Genomic DNA, 16811 nt, shown 5'->3' with positions numbered 1-16811 from the left:
CTGGAGGGCCGGACTTTACCTATGCCTGATTTAGAACAAGAGAATATTAGCAAATTAAAGAAAGAAATTAAGGAAAAGCTAGAGGAATATAAGAAAATTAAGCTTTCACGGTTTTGAAGAATAGAGATTATTAAAATGAAAATTTTGTCTAGACTATTTTGTTATTTAGAATGTTACCAGTTAAGATATCAGAGACAGAGGGTTGGCAAAGCATGATGAATAAATTTTGTAATGGGGATAAGAAACCTTGAATTTATAGAAGAAGATTGTATAAAAGATTGGATTAAAGCTGACCGAAAGTCAAGAGGTATCATTATTATCAAATGACGATGGGGTGGGAGGATCACAGGCTGTGAAGGACTTGCTCACTAATGTATTGATAGCTGCACAAATTATTATAGCTAGGAAGTGGAAGGGGCAAGCAGAATATAAAATGGAAGAATGGTATAAAGAGGTGTGGGATCCAGTGGCACCTCAGGTTACAGATGCTTCAGGTTACAGACTCTGCTAACCCAGAAATAGTACCTCGGGTGAAGAACTTTGCTTCAGGATGAGAACAGAAATTGCGCAGTGGCAGCGAGAGGCCCCATTAGCTAAAGTGGTACCTCAGGTTAAGAACAGTTTCAGGTTAAGAACAGATCTCCGGAACGAATTAAGTTCTTAACCCGAGGTACCACTGTATAGCCATTAAGGTAAATTAGCGTGGGCCATTAAGGTAAGACGGGGAATATGCAGGAGAAATGATTTTGAGGAGATATGGAGGGTGTTTGTACAATTTCTGCTGTTAAAACGGAAAAGGGGTCAAACCACCGCAAGAGGTGTTGAAATCTTGGGAAATTGGATAGTTACAATGGAGTGGTCTCGGGGGTTGGAGGCACATGATTATTACTTATGATTATTACTTGTACCCTGCTAAAAAGAAAATTTTAAAAGGGAGGACCAAGAAGTAAAGGGTCTGGAAACAAAACGTTCTGAGGAATGGTGGAGGGAGTTGGGTCTGCTTAGCCTGGAGAAGAGATAGCCGAGAGGAGGTAGGAGAGCTATCTTCCAATACTTGAAGGGCCACGACATGGAAGATGGAAAATTTTTGTTTCCTGCTGCTCTGAAAGGCAGGACTTGTTCTGCTCCTGAGCTGCTGAGAGTGCAGGGACCACCCTACGGCAGGGGAGGGGTGCCACTGGGAAGTCTAGTTTTGTGTGACACCTCGGACCCCAGAGCAGAACAGAGGCCACCTTAGGAATCCTGGGCTCCTCTGGCTACTGGATGCAATGGAGCCCCATCCCACGTAAAGAGAGAGAGCCTCTCTGGCCAAAGGCATCTCTCAACCTTGGAATTCTGCTCTGTTGCAGGGAAGCCTGGGCAATGTCCTGGGGCTCAGCCAGGTATGGTCGGACCCTGCGTGGTTTGGTGTAAGAATGACTGGTCATGCCCTGGAGCTCAGAAGTGCTGTGGGAGTTGCCCACGAGCTTGTGCTAATCCTGTCAGAGGTGAGACCATTTATTCTGTGGAGGGTGGGGTGGGATAGGAAGCTCCTCTTCTTCGTGAACCAAAGCCATTGTGACTTATGAAGAATTGCAGAATCTCTATACTCAGAAGTGCTTACCTGGATTCTGGCTGGAGGCAGTTGAGGCAAGGAGCCCCACAAGGAGGAGAAGGCCACCACAACGCATGATGGACAAGCCTTGTCTGCTGCCCAGACCATCAGTTGACTAGAACTTTCAGGTTGGAAAAGGAGCCCAAGAGTCATGGACGGTTTTGCTCTTTTGCAGGGAAGCCTGGGAGATGCCCCCCGAACCAAGGTGTGGGAATCTGCATTGCAAAGTGTAGAGATGACTGGTCCTGCCCTGGAGCTCAGAAGTGCTGCGGTGGATGCCCACGAGATTGCCGTAATCCTGTCTAAGGTGAGATGGTTTTGAATTTGGTGGAGGGTGGGGTGCAGTGGGACAGACCTTTTCTTTAATGCAGGAGCCAGACTGACTGGGGTTTGTGGAAGATCTTGGAACCTCAGAGCTCAAAGTATCTGCTAGGCTTTCCTTCTTTCCTCAATTGATGGATTGAACGAAGTAATGCTTCTGTTTAATGTATGTATATAGTTGCATTGTGGATGACTGCCAATATCTATCTAATACAGTGGTAACTTAATTCGTTCCAGAGGTCTGTTCTTAACCTGAAACTGTTCTTAACCTGAGGTACCACTTTAGCTAATGGGGCCTCCCACTGCTGCTGTGCCGCCACCGCACAATTTCTGTTCTCATCCTGAAGCAAAGTTCTTAACCCGAGGTACTATTTCTGGGTTAGCAGAGTCTGTAACCTGAAGCGTCTGTAACCTGAGGTACCATTGCATATAAAATGATGAAACGTTGCCACACCGCAGTTTGTCCACAGGCAGATGGTGTTGCAAACTACAGAAGGTTGCTGAGATGTGGCAGTTGCGCCTGCCATCTTATGCAGAAATGACTTGTAGTTTTAATATTTTGTTGGGAGCAGGCCAGAGTGGCTGGGGAAACCCAACCAGATGGGCGGGGTATAAATATTAAATATTAAATATTAAATAGTAGTAGTGGTTGTTGTTGTTGTTGTTGTTGTTGTTGTTGTTGTTGTTTCAAAGCAATCTATTGCAGCCCAACCGGACGGCCTTCTGAATTGGTTACACAAACATGCACACACACACTTGATGTTGTAAATCTGTCTATACTTTGCTACCCACAACTTAAATGCATGACCTTTCACATACCCTTTCAAAGACATACCTTTGGAGAGGATCCCTAACTTGGCAGAGAGAGAGAGAGAGAGAGAGAGAGAGAGAGAGAGAGAGAAGCAAAAATACAGGACAAACTGTGTCCTATTGAATCAATACACGATGTAACATTTAACATCAAAATATGGAAGGATCCTTTATTATACAGGATGGTGGCAACCCTAGCAGTGTGTGGGAATTTTGTGGATAGTAGGAGAGGATAGCTTGACTAAATGTTATCACACTACTGAGTCAGTAGCAGAATACATTCCCTGGTATATAGCAGAAAGCTAGTTGGTAGATTTGTTTGAATCTCTTTACTTAAGCAATCCAATCTGGCTTGTCCAGATTGGGTTTGATCCGGGTAAAGTCCCCTTTAATCCATCTTAAAAAGAATAAAGACACAACAGTCTTCTTTCAAAGTAACAATAAGTTTACTTACATTCAGTTCACAGTGGGTTCCCTGAAGGAAGGCTTTAGCTTGTAGTTACAGAAAAAAAGTGTGGCTTACATCCTTTGTGAAGATGACCCCATGTCCTGCCGGCTGAGAGCCTGTAGACAGCAAAATAGATCAAGAGAACAGCATCAAGAGAAAGGGGTCTCTCAGGGTCATGCCCATCTACCTGGTCACATGCAGGGGGAGGATGCTCCAGACCAGGTGTGGCAGGAAGTCCTCCAGGCTGGACCAACATTCTCCTGTGTGTCCCTTCTAGGCAAACAGGGAATGTTGTACTTGATTGCTTATGTTACATCTCACACACTGAAGGGCTCTTGCACTGGCCAAAAGGACTTCAGTATTGAGCTTGTGTGTGGAAGCTGCAGCTGTCCATCGTGACCCTCTTGGTCTTCTTCTGTTCAGTTTCTCTGCCGCAGAAGACCTTGGATGGACTGGATGACCAGAAACAAGGAATGGAGCTTAGCCTGTATCATCTGAAGACCTGCTGACCTCTCCGAATGTGACCATCAAGGCACCACGATCTGAGACCTTGGCTTTCCACCAACTTGTCAAGTTTCTGGTCGTTGAGCAAAGTTTGCTCCATTTGGCATCCCCTTTTTCTTTTGCACAATAAAGGCAGTGACTCATCTGCATGCTAGACTGTGTGTTTTGTGTGTGTGTGTGTGTGTGTGTTCCCTGCTTCCTTCTCCAGCGTTGTGCCCAACTTTGTTGTCCCAATGGGGCAGGGTTGAGGAACCTTCAGCCCACCTGCCAATCTTGCCCCACCAGCCTTCCACGTTTGGTCATCAATGCCATTTGGGGCAAGCCATACCCACCTGTCCAATACCTGATGTGATACATGTATTGGCGACCTTGAGAAATAGGGTGGGGCCATCACAGAGCCCACTTTGGAGAGCTCTCAAATCACCCGGCAACCATTGTCCAGAACCATTGACACACTGCCAAGTGGAGAACAGCACCAAGCAGAATTGTACTCCCTTCCCATCAGCTCACGCAAAGGGAGAGGGATCCTGCTTAGCACTGGGTTCAGGTTCACAAGCCCAGTACTAAGCAGAATTATTCTCCTTCCCCAATCAGCTGATGGCAAGGGAAAGTGATTTTGCTGAGTGTTGGCCCACCAGAGAACTCCCTGCAGAGGAGTTCCAGAGCCCAGTGAGGACCCAGAATCTGAGTCAGGGTGGTGCAGCAGGTGGGATGTCACGGAGGGTCCAGGTGAGAGTCTTGGCCCTTTATTAGGGGGCAGAGCTTGGGAGAAGTTGCCAGGGGGCAGAGACTTCAGAAGGCTCAGTTTGGCTCACTGGAGGAAGCTGCTGCCTTGGAACTGTCGGTGTTTCTTCAAGACTTGGCCTGAGGCAGCCCCCAGCACTGCTTTGGAGAATCATTTGGGAATGGGGAGAGATCCAGTGGCCTGTCATCCCAGCCTTATGTCGCCTCCCCCGGGGAGTCCTGGAAAGCTGAGCGGGCCAGACAGGGTGGCAGAAGGATTTGGTGGGAGCAGACATCATGCCACCAGTCAGCAGATCCCAGGCCTGCCTGCCTTGGTATGTCTGGGGAGCCATTTCCCGAAATGGGTCTTGCCAGCTGGGAAGTGGAGGTGCCTGGCAGGAGGCCTTTCTCAGAAGAACTGTCTTCCCATCAATGGTCTTCCTCCTCCTTAAGAAAACAAAGCACATTCATTTCACAGAATCACAGACTTGTAGAGTTGGAAGGGATTCAAAGCATCATCTAGTCCAACTTCCTGAAATTATCACTTGGAAATAATATTGTGATGGATATACTCAGTGGCAGCTGCTTCTGTTCCTTTAGTCATCCAGCCCAATGGGTGGGGGCCAAAGTTAGAGCATTACTTGTTATTTTCATTGATTTCATTCATTGTTCCCTTTACCCAAAAGGAAATTGTCTGAAAGACACTTGACATCCGTGTACCCTCTTAACTCCTGTCCCTCCTGCCCTATTAAGTGACCCTGATGATTTTGGAGGTGCAAAAGCCTCTCCTCCAGGCCCCCCTCCCTTGAAACAGAACCTCATAGAGGAGGTTGCTGATCTGGTCATACAAGTTTCTTTCCAAGGTTATGGCTTTAGCTGGCCACCTAGGTGTCCTCATCAGCATCCCAAAGGAATTCTCCAAGCCACAAGAACTACCTCCAGGTCAACGGGTGGACTTTTCCTTCACCGGCTTCAGCTACCTGCTAGATAGAAGAACAAGAGCCAGAAGTAGTTATGTGAGCCATACTGGAAGCAGGCTAGAGGCTGGAAACACAGAGACGTGCTTGACACCACATTTCTCCACTGACCACATTTCAAGGAAACCAAAGCTGGTTGGAACCCCTGGAGCCTCTGAGCACTCGGAGGTTTAGGTGGCATTTAACAGGGGCAATTTAAGCTGCGATCCTGCTTGGGAGCGAGTCTCAATAAAGTCAATGAGCCTACTTAAGGGTAGACATGCATCGGAGTGTGTTTTTAAACCCAATAGTATTAAAGCCCTTGGCTTCTTGCCTCGCTTCTTGGAAGTGGCTGGAGGATGCTTGTTCCTGCCATGAATCTTGTTCTCCTTCAGCACATGGAAAGAGGTGTGTCCCTGAACCCCTGGACCCTTCTGCTTCTTCTGCAGTCTGGAAGTGTGGTGCATATTGGCCACACCTTCCTCCACCACCTCTGTCCTCCTGAGGCAGGTTCTGTTAAAACTCCGAAGCCCGCGAGCACTTTCTGAAGTCCTTTCGCGTGCTACTAGGATCAGTCTCTTCACTTCTGAACTTCTTCAGTGATGCACAACTTAGCAGAGTAGTGCAGCTTTTCCTAGGCAACGATCAAGACTGCTCAGTCAGGGTGATGATCAGGAACAAAGCTGACGACTAGTAACTTGATTTTGTAGTTTATTATATATGGCAGTAAACTCACAAGGTATATACAAGTTACTATATACAGACAAGGGACGCGGGTGGCGCTGTGGGCTAAAGCCTCAGCGCCTAGGGCTTGCCGATCGAAAGGTCGGCGGTTTGAATCCCCGCGGCGGGGTGCGCTCCCGCTGTTCGGTCCCAGCGCCTGCCAACCTAGCAGTTCGAAAGCACTCTCGGGTGCAAGTAGATAAATAGGGACCGCTTACTAGCGGGAAGGTAAACGGCGTTTCCGTGTGCGGCTCTGGCTCGCCAGAGCAGCGATGTCACGCTGGCCACGTGACCCGGAAGTGTCTCCGGACAGCGCTGGCCCCCGGCCTCTTTGAGTGAGATGGGTGCACAACCCTAGAGTCTGTCAAGACTGGCCCGTACGGGCAGGGGTACCTTTACCTTTACCTTTATATACAGACACGAACTTCATCACTCTCCAAGCACACCAGAATACTCCTAACTAGCCAAACAATGTCACAGGTCATGCTGCCTATATGAGAGACCTCAGCCAATCACCCTGTTACGTGGTCCTCTTATCTCCAGGCAAATTTTTTCCGTGTTCTGTCTCCCTAGCCTGTAGCCAAAATACTAATTGCTCACTTGCCCAAGCTGCACATAGACTGTGAACTCCAACGGGTTCTTGAGTTACTAAACTTGGTTTCTGGCAGGCTCACCAGCATTTCCCAACCTCTCCTTTCCGTGCTGTTTTCGTGCTCCATAAGTGGGGCAAAAATGAGTGAGTATGCAAGGGGGTGTGAGTCATATGAGCAATGGAACATGCAGCACATAGTCAAGCAATGGAACTCCCAAAGAGGGCAGTGATGGCCACCATCCTAGATGGAGAAGAGAGCTCACAATGATTTGGCTCTGCCTCCACAGTTAGAGGCAGCAAAACTTCTGAATAAGAGCTGGTGGAAACTGAAGGAGGGGAGAGTTGCTCTTGTGCTCGGGATCTCCTTGTGGGTTTCCCACAGGCAACTGTTTGACCCCTCTGAGAACAGGATGCTGGACTAGATGGGCCTGTTGACTTGGAGCAAAGGTCCAAAATCGTTGTCCTTCCCGGTCAATAAAAACAAAGGGGCAGTGGTTGGAAAGGTAAGAAGAGAGCTTATTCTGGCTGCAGCCCATAGTCCCTGTCTGGATGAACCCAAAGGTACCAGGCCCGAAACTTTTATACAACTGTAGCACAAACCCCACAACACATGACCTCCAGCATCACCATTGGCTAGGAAATCGCGTGATCCAGGCATGCTTGAGTCAGGTTCTTCCACCTGGCTTCAGGACAGTTATCCACTGACCTTTATCATGCTCTCTCTGTCTCTCTATCTCTCTTTTGTAAATAATTTTAATTAATTTTCAATTAAAAACACCACAATTAATGAAATCACAATGCATTACATTCCAAATTACATTCCAAATTAAAAAGATGGGGGGGGGGGAGGTGCTTCCCATGTTCTGGACGTCCGGAGCAATCTTCTCACACATTGTTTTTTTCTGCCTTCTTCCCCTGTTGTTATCCTGTTTCCAAATTCAGATATTAACCTCTCAAAGTCTCCAGTCACTGGTGCAAATCTCTAATCGTGTTAAAATGAATCCATATGTCCAATTCACCTACCGGAACACACTTTTCTTCTTGCTTTTATCCATCTCAACTCTGCTCCCTCAAAGATCTGGGCTGTTGTCCAAGCCTGCTCCAATTAATGATAATGACGCTGTGAGCTATCAGTTATTTACTTCTGCTGTCAAGGTCTTATTTAGAAAGTCAAGAGAATAGGATATTTTCACTTTTACATTCAGCAATCATTTGGCAATTGATCGGCTTTTCCCGGAATCGATACCTGCCCCCTCCACGGGCCCTTTATCTCAATTTTGGGCCTGCTAAGCATAACTGGCCTTGGAGCTGCAAATCTAGATATGTCCTTGTGGCCTAAGCAATCATGGATGCACCTTGCAGTTGGGCTGTGGGAAGGTGTTTCTGCAGACTCAGCACTTAGCAGGCTGAAGTCACCTGTGTACGTGATGTGATTGATGGAGAGCCTTGGCATCTCTGAATTATAAAACTCAGGTATGGTATAACACTCAGGCATAACGCTCAGGTATGGTACTCCTGAGTTATACCTCTCAGGTATCCGAAACATGTTCTGTGTAAGCAGCAGCACAGCCTAGGGATACTGTACTCTGCCTTTCTACCAGCGCATAGTTCCTCTTCCAACTAGCCTGAAGGAACTTGGCAGCTTTTCTGCATTCCTAATGGGCCCAAGCTCTCTTCAGTTTCCTTCTAGCTGCTGCTAGCAGACTGTAAGCTATTGTCCATAGAAACTGACTCAAAGCAGAAATATTAGTATTGTGTAAGCAATGTATAAGAGTGATGTATGATTGGAAATGCCTGCCTGCTGTGATGACCCCAGTGGATCTCAGGTCATGACATTCACCTGGGACCCAGGTAATGATACTCAGGTTATCAGGCCAATGGCTTGAACCAGCAGGTCTCATCTCATGTTTTTAACATAAAATGCACCTGCTGAAGAACCTAAGAAGATCCTGCTGGAACAGGCCAATGTCCTTAGAATCTTAGCAGAATCCAAGCATTGCTTTCTCCCAGCTTCTGCCAGCCTCCTCTCAGCTCTCTCTCACCACTCTGGCTTGTTTCTTTCTCACTATCAGGCAGGGAGCTCCATCCATTTTCCTTCTGGCACAGTGAAGAAAGTGGAGACCCCCAAGGGTCATTATGGGGACCTGTCTGTGCTTTTTAGCTGGTTCAAACACAATCCAGAGTTAGGGCTGAGCAGTGAGGTGGCCAAGTTTGCTGAAGACACAAAACTGTTCAGGATCATTCAAACAAGCTGTGATTTTGAGGAGTTCCAAAAGGACATATGCAAACTGAGTGGACAGGGAGTAAAATGTCAAATGCAATTCAATCTAAAAAAAGTGATGCATAATGGCACACATCTTAATTGTGTATATGCATGCTCAATGGGCTGAACTGGCATAGACTGACCTTGGGGTCATGGTGGGTAGCTCAATGACTCAACATTTTCATCAAGCTCTCTACTATGAGCCCAAGGTCTCACCCTTAGCCCATCACCACTAGTGCAGAACCCATTCGCATATATGTGAAATTAAGATTTATTTGCCCCAACAAAGGAGAAAGTGCTTGCCTGCAGGGTGGCTGGTGGCAGGTGGCAGCTGAGCCAAGAGAGCAAGGAGCCCCACCAGGAGGAGAAGGCCACTAGATCACATAATGGACAAGCTTAGGAGCCCACTGCCCAGCATGGCGGGCATCTGTCTGTCTTGAGAGACAGTGGAGTGTGCCTCAGAGAAAGAAGCCAAACTGCCGGAGAATCACAGCTCCTGCTATGGCTGCAGACTGCTAACTTGCAACTGCTGTCTCCTATGTCATTTTTGCTGGGTGACCTCCCTGGGACACATGCCAGGGCAGTGTGTATGGAGGTCCTGGGCTTCCCAGACAACAAAACCTTCCTCTCAGCCTCACTGATTTAACCCAAAGGAAAGCAAAAGAAGGCATTTGGCACCAGCTTGGCTGCAGGAGTTGCTGGAGGGAGGAATACAAGGTGCCATCCAAACATCTTAGGGGCTCCACTCTGGATTTGTGTAGGAATCACAAAGTCTTTTCCCTAGTCTTTTCTTCTCCCAAAGAGGTCCCACAAGGCAGCGGGTATGGGTTTTTCCTTGGGGTTTACTTCCAAAGCCTTTCTCATGAATGAGTATAGCTGCAAGGCAGCAGAAGTTTAAATTTAGCTTTAGCCAGGGCAGTGCCTCTTTTATATCTCAGAAAACAGGTTTAACAGGGAATTTCTGAAGCAGGAGGTTTAAGGAAGCTGGCAGACCCGATGAGGGCAGAGAGGACATCCTTCGCTCTCTAACGTGATTTTGCAACCAACTATTATGAAACAGCTAAGGCACTTTTTGTGACCTTTCTGAAGGTATTTCTGCCTCAGAAATGCATTGCTTTCCTCCATGGGCAAGACCACATGTAGTGGGTGACTTGGGTACTACGACGCCCTGTGAGAAGCAAAAAAACCTGGGCCCCTCCAGGCCTCTCACTTTGGGAAGGAGACAAGAGTGCTCTGGGAGGGTTCTAGAGCCTTCCCACCCGCTTTCCCAAGGGGAAAAAGAGATAACTAGGTTTTGGGAAGGAAGCAAGAAGACTCTCAGAGCCTCATGGCTCCTTCCAAAAGTCCAGCACCTCTCTTACCAGGATTTGAGACACCTCTCTTACCAGGCTCCCTCAGCTCAGCACCCAGTGCATGCGTACCACTCACGCAGCCCTAAATCTGCCCCTGCTATCTGGATGGATCCATTTTCCACATGAGTGGGGGTCCTAGTGGGGCCCCCTTCTGAGCTCTACCACCTCCCAGATTTTCAGGCTGTTGTTGCTGTTTAGTCATTTAGTCGTGTCTGCCTCTTCGTGACCCCCTGGACCACAGCAAGCCAGGCACTCCTGTCTTCCGCTGCCTCCCGCAGTTTGGTCAAACTCATGCTGGTAGCTTCGAAAACACTGTCCCACCATCTCGTTCTCTGTCGTCCCCTTCTCCTTGTGCCCTCCATCTTTCCCAGCATCAGGGTCTTTCCCAGGGAGTCTTCTCTTCTCATGAGGTGGCCAAAGTCTTGGAGCCTCAGCTTCACCATCTGTCCTTCCAGTGAGCACTCAGGGCTGATTTCCTTAAGAATGGAGAGGTTGGATCTTCTTGCAGTCCATGGGACTCTCAAGAGTCTCCTCCAGCACCATAATTCAAAAGCGTCAATTCTTCGGCGATCAGCGTTCTTTATGGTCCAGCTGTCACTTCCATACATCACTACTGGGAAAACCATAGCTTTAACTATACGGACCTTTGTTGGCAAGGTGATGTCTCTGCTTTTTACGCTGTTCAGGCTAGGGGACTGCAAGTGTGCCATGGAAGGCTGAAAAGTGACTTGTCCAGGTGCATTTTCTTGGGGTTGCACACTGGACCCCACATTCTCAGCCTGCATTTTGTGCTGTTTCACCCCCTGAGTGTGCATTATTACTGCATTGCAGGGGGTTATACTGCCATGTGCAGCACAGGAACAAGTGAGGAAGGAGAATTCAGATTAAATAAAACTGCAACTGACAACCAAGCACTTAATATGGCATTTTCTTTGAATGTTGTATCTCCAATAAATTGATATATGAAGAGAATTTAAGAGAATATGCAAGAGAATTCTTGAGGCCACCCAGACTCAGTGCTGGCATTGAGCCTCTGGGTTTCAGCTGCACTTCTCCTGGTGCCTGGAAGTGCCTGAAGGCAGCTCCTCACCTCTGCAATCATGAGAAAGGCACACCCCTGCCTAGACTCAGGCGATTCCTCTTTTGCCTACTAAGGTGTTGTTGGCTTGGAAATGCTTCACTTCCAGGCACCCAGGACCTCCAGCCTTTCCCTGCCAATTTTTGCTTTTTGTTTCATCTGGGTGGAGCTCAAGAACTTTCCAGTCGGTTCTTTCTGGATGTTCTATAAAGCCTCCTGGGTGCAGGCTAGGGACTCAAACCTGCTTCGCCATGAACTCCGTCAACCTCTACCTTGTCGTGCTCTTAGCCTTCTGGGGTGAGCTGGCACCTGTCTTTGGTCAGAAACGTCCAGGTGAGTGACCCATTGAATTCCTTTTTCTCCATCCCCTCCATATTGTTGAGCCCCAGAAGAAACACTCTCTAGGTCAGCCATAGATTAGCAAACTGCCTATGGGTAGCTGAAAGAGTCCTCATCTCCAACATCTCTCCACCTCCCCTTCTATAGCTCTGCCTCCACTACAGACCCTCCTGTCTGGGTCAAGAGGGAACACCCTCACCCCTTGAGGAAAAAATGGCATGGGTCAATTATTTTATGTTTTCATCATTTACAAAAAGAACTTTATGTTCTGCCAAACCATTTCAAATTAGTTGTTGGTCAAATATAGATATTACTGGTCACTTTTTAGCAGCGAAGCTGTATTGTTCTCTTTCCACATGTTTTTATGATGCATTTTTGTGCTATTTATGCTCATTTACACTGCTTGGGGCTTTTAAAATATTATAGCAGTGATGAGCAGCTAGCTGATCCTTGGCTGGCACCCCTAAGCTCCTACCACCCACTCCTTTGGGGCGGAGGAATATCTTCAGTTTGCCCCTGAATTTTGCCATGGTCCCGGCAGCCTTCAGGGACCCAGGCTGAGCCCTTCAGGGGACTTGGGGAGGGCAGAAGAACCTCTCCCACGGGAGCTCCACCGTAGAATCACAGAATTGTAGAGGCGGAAGGGACCTTGAGGGTCATCTAGTCCAAGCCACTGCAATGCAGGAATCCCCTTGCCTCCCTCTCTGCTGTCAGTGCAACGGGGAATAGCATGGAAGGGCATCCTGGCTTGCAGAATATCAGCCCCAAATCCCCCTCTTTCAAACCACCCTCCTCACTCTGGCACCGCTGTGGAAAGGCTGCCCACAGCTTTTCAGCTGTTGGGACAGTTTGTTGCAAAACCTGGTGAGGGAGAAAAGAAGTTCCACTCTGTCCTGCTCACCACCTTCCTGGGCGTGTTGTGGTTCTGTAATACTAATAATTTATTATTTGTACCCCACCCATCTGGCTGGGTTTCCCCAGCCACTCTGGGCAGCTTCCAACAAAGATTAAAAATACATTAAAATGTCACACATTAAAAACGTCCCTGAACAGGGCTGCCTTCAGATGTCTTCTAAATGTCAGGTAGTTGTTTATCTCTTTGACATCTGGTGGGAGGGAGTTCCACAGGGTGGATGCCACCACCGAGAAGGCCCTCTGCCTGGTTCCCTGTAACTTGGCTTCTCACAGTGAGGGAGCCACCAGAAGGCCCTCAGCGCTGGACCTCAGTGTCCAGGCAGAATGATGGGGGTGGAGACGCTCCTTCAGGTGTACTCCTTCAGGTTCTGTAACCCCCCTGATGCTTTTGGGAGATATAAAGAGAGAGAAGCCAGGCTGGGAGGTGGTCTCTCCACTTAGCCTACCCCACCATGTCTTCTGGTGGTTTGGTGCTTCTTGTGGGGCTCCTTCCCCTCTGGACTGAGCTGACACCCACCTCCAAAACAGATAGATCTAGGTAAAGCAACTGACAAACACAGAGTTGTCCATTCCATTACTGTTGCAGTGGCACACAGAGCAGATATCTGAAGGGATTCAAAGTCTGCCCTGCCCAAAGCTGCAAAGTCCCTTGGAAGCAAGAGCCAGTGACCACAGCAAAGGATGGTTTTGCAGATCTCTGCTTGAGGTCAAGTATGCAGACTCCCCAAGGGGACCACCCCCTGCAAAACAATAATGCAGTTGTGCTTCTTCAACTCAGCCACCAGGACATGTGCATGTTGTGCACCTGGCACCTGTGGAGGTAATCCAACACCCCTACCAGGGTGTGGCAAGTGAAAGACCTGCTGGGGCAAGTGCAAAAAGTGACCAGTGAACAAAGGTGGGTTTCTTCAAGGCAGCTGATCTTCTGCTCCCCCTTCATCCACACACCTGCATTCCTCCTACCTGAGAGCATCCAGTGCAGGAGTCCTAATGAGACTTGACCTGGCCCCGGTGCCTCATACAGTGTCCTCGAAGCTACCAGCATGAGTTTGACCAAACTGCGGGAGGCAGTGGAGGACAGGAGTGCCTGGCGTGCTCTGGTCCAGGGGGTCACGAAGAGTCGGACACAACTAAATGACTAAACAACAACAAAGTTTTGTGTGACCCCTGAGCAGAACAGAGCCCACCTTAGGAATCCTGGGCTCCTCTGAATACTGGATGCAAAGGAGCTCCATCCCACATGAAGAGAAAGAGCCATAGCTGTCAACGTTTCCCTTTTTTAAAAGGGAAATTCCCTTATTCCAAATAGGATTCCTCGCAAGAAAAGGGAAAAGTTGACAGCTATGGAGACAGCCTCTCTGGCCAAAGACATCTCTCAACCTTGGAATTCTGCTCTGTTGCAGAGAAGCCTGGGCAATGTCCTGGGGCTCAGCCAGGTATGGCCGGAATCTGCGTGGTGAACTGTGATGATGACTGGTCATGCCCTGGAGCTAAGAAGTGCTGCGGGAGTTGCCCACGAGATTGTGCTTATCCTGTCAGAGGTGAGACCATTTATTCTGCGGAGGGTGGGGTGGGATAGGAAGCTCCTCCTCTTCATGAACCAAAGCCATTGTGACTTATGAAGAATTGCAGAATCTCTAAACTCAAATAATTCATGGAGGAGGAGAGCTATCCAGGGTGGTGGCCCTCACTGCCTCCTGTTAAACTACCATACTTTTCTGTGTATAAGACGTGTTTTTTTCCACCAGCTGGCATTCAGAAGCATCACTGTCTCCAACCATGGAGGCAAACAGTGCCATCCTGTGAGAAGTCATTGAGGACCCGATTGGTTGATTGGCTGCTGCTGTGGCAATTGGCAGCGTCAGGCAGGCAGGTGTGCGATTTATGCCCCCCCCCCCAAAAAAAATAGCTCAACAACTCTGGGCAATCTCCCTCCTGTGTATAAGATGCGTCGGCGTCGCTGAATCCACCAACCATCTGCCCACTTGCCACCAGCAGCCACCAATCACCTGCCCAATTGCCACAGCAAGCAGGCCTTGCCACAGCCACCAATCACCCACCCAATCACCTCTGGCAATCTCCTGCTTGTGGCTGCAAGCAATCGCCCACCCTCCCCTCTGCACTATCCGTGTATAAGATGACCCCAAATTTTTAACATTCTTTTGTAATTAGAAAAACACATCTTATACAGGAGGCAGTGAGGGCCACCAACCTGGATGGCTTTAAAAGAGGATAAGAAAAATCCAAGGAACAGGTTATATCGAGGGCTCCTACCCAGGATGGCTGTACTCTGCCTCCTACCCAGGATGGCTCTACTCTGCCTTCACAGTCAGAGGCAGCAGTGCTTATGAATACCAGTTGCTGGAAACTGCAGGAGAGGAGAGTTGCTCTCGTGCTTGAATTATCCTTGCTTGTTCCCAATGGGCAACTGTTTGGCCACTGTAAGAACAGAATGCTGGACTAGAATAAAAGGTCTCCACACCAAACAATCTCACCCCACTCCCCAAAGGACATTTTGGTTCTCTGGCTGCGGGAATATGCTTGAGCTGCAGCCCACCATTTGGGGAGGGTCTGAGAGCCTTGGGGTTGTTTTGTGTTGCAGAGAGGTCTGGGAGATGCCCTATACCACCTCAAGGTACTTTGACAACCTGTGAATTACGGTGTATGAATGACTATGAATGCCCCTGGCCCAAGAAGTGCTGCAAATATGGGTGCAAGACAGACTGCTTCTACCCCGTCTAAGGTGAGCTAATTCAAATCATTCTTGGGTTACCCTGGAGGCAGTTGTCAGAGAAATTTCCCTTGGGAGTTCCAGTACTGAGGGTCACACCAAACTCCCCGCTGGTCAACAAGAGCTTTCCATTATGACTCCCTCTGTATAGGAAAAATGTACACCATCTTAGCTGTTCATCCTCTGGTCAACAATTTATGACACCCCCACTGCCCCACCCCACTGCCCCACCATTGCTTCATCCAACCTCGAAATGCAACTTTACTCAACCCATTTTCACCAGCAGAACCCCCATTGTACCTTATATGGAGTTGGTCTTCACTTTAATTGTCATTGTTAAGTTCCTTCTAAACTGGTTCTTACCACTTTGTGCTCAGGCTGCACTCTTGCGCATGGACACTGGCCTTACTGATAATGTGTCAGCATGGATGCCTGTCACCACCCCAAAAAAGCAGTGGAGGCTCCCTCTGGGGTGCTTGTCTTCCTTGCCCCATTAAAGCAAGGGAGGAGGGTGGGAGGGAGCAGTAGCAAGGCTTTGCACAAGGCATTGGGACATGAATCAAGGAATACTATACAGATAAAGAATTATAAGGAAGAAGGCAGAAGTCAAGGACCTGCCTTTTACTGTGTTGCATCATAGGGTCATCAAGCTCAGCTGACACCTATACTGGCTGGCAGAAGCACCCCAGGATTTCCAGCAAGTCTCCTTTCCCAGTCCTACCCAGAGAGGCCAGGGAACTTGGGCCCTTCTGCATGCAAGGCAGAGTTCTGCCGCTGAGCTACAGCTCTGAAGAGGGTCCTTGAGAGTGGAACTTCAGCCTATCTTTGGGTTCTTCTTCCTCCTTTTCCTCCTCTTGTCTGACTCTGTTTTCTATCCTCAGCAGAGCCCTGAAAGAAGTCCAGCACCAAGGACAGCACCCAGTCCTGACTTTTCCAGAAGGGTCTCTGAGCTGGCCCCTGGGAATTTCAGCCAGCTATCTCCTTGCTCCTACTTCCTCCTCCTGGAGCCCATTTCACTCAAGTTCCCCTTTGCTATTTGCAATAAATAAACCTGGATATTTGCATCTGAATCCTAGAAATGTGTCTGACTTGGTGGGTGGGTGTTTGGCAGGGAGAGGGCTCTCTTTTTCTGACTGCGCTCTGCTTGCTGAACTTCCATGACATTATTCCTCAGTGGGAAGCAGAAAGAGGCCTTCCTGGGCTTCCACTGGTGATGCCTTTTTCAGAAAAATAATAATTACAAAAAAGGCCAGAGGCTTCAGAATTTTCTCTTTGTGTGGATGCCTCAAATCTGACAGCAGCCGGATGCATTTTTTTTCTGATTAAACAATATTGCAGAATCATAGAATGGTAGAGTTAGAAGGGACCCTGAATGTCATCTAGTCCAACCCCCTGCAATGCAGGAATCTCAGCTGAAGTATCCCTGACAGATGGCCACCCAACCTCTGCTTCAAAACCCACC

General features: G+C 48.4%; 1 protein-coding gene across 1 annotated transcript; it reads left to right on the top strand.

The window, feature by feature from the left end:
* Positions 1 to 11507: 11507 nt before the first annotated feature.
* Positions 11508 to 16419, top strand: LOC310680721 (veswaprin-a-like). Its single transcript, XM_083447740.1, has 4 exons — positions 11508 to 11697; positions 14022 to 14159; positions 15221 to 15361; positions 16234 to 16419. The coding sequence occupies exons 1-3, from the start codon at positions 11616 to 11618 to the stop codon at positions 15358 to 15360; spliced, it is 360 nt and encodes a 119-aa protein (XP_083303866.1). The 5' UTR covers positions 11508 to 11615; the 3' UTR covers position 15361; positions 16234 to 16419.
* The last annotated feature ends 392 nt before the right edge of the window (positions 16420 to 16811 follow it).

Source organism: Podarcis tiliguerta (genome assembly GCF_965153285.1).
Source record: "Podarcis tiliguerta genome assembly, chromosome: 6".
Taxonomy (NCBI): Eukaryota; Metazoa; Chordata; class Lepidosauria; order Squamata; family Lacertidae; genus Podarcis; species Podarcis tiliguerta.
Note: the sequence above shows the minus strand (reverse complement) of the source record. Positions and strands in the feature narration are given on the sequence as shown.

What these genes read in the sequence shown, in the direction of transcription:
- LOC310680721 (XM_083447740.1), top strand. Translation starts at nt 11,616, where the DNA reads ATGAACTCCGTCAACCTCTACCTTGTCGTGCTCTTAGCCTTCTGGGGT. An exon ending in CTTTGGTCAGAAACGTCCAG is followed by an intron (nt 11,698 to 14,021) that starts GTGAGTGACCCA and finishes GCTCTGTTGCAG; the next exon opens with AGAAGCCTGGGCAATGTCCT. An exon ending in TTGTGCTTATCCTGTCAGAG is followed by an intron (nt 14,160 to 15,220) that starts GTGAGACCATTT and finishes TTTGTGTTGCAG; the next exon opens with AGAGGTCTGGGAGATGCCCT.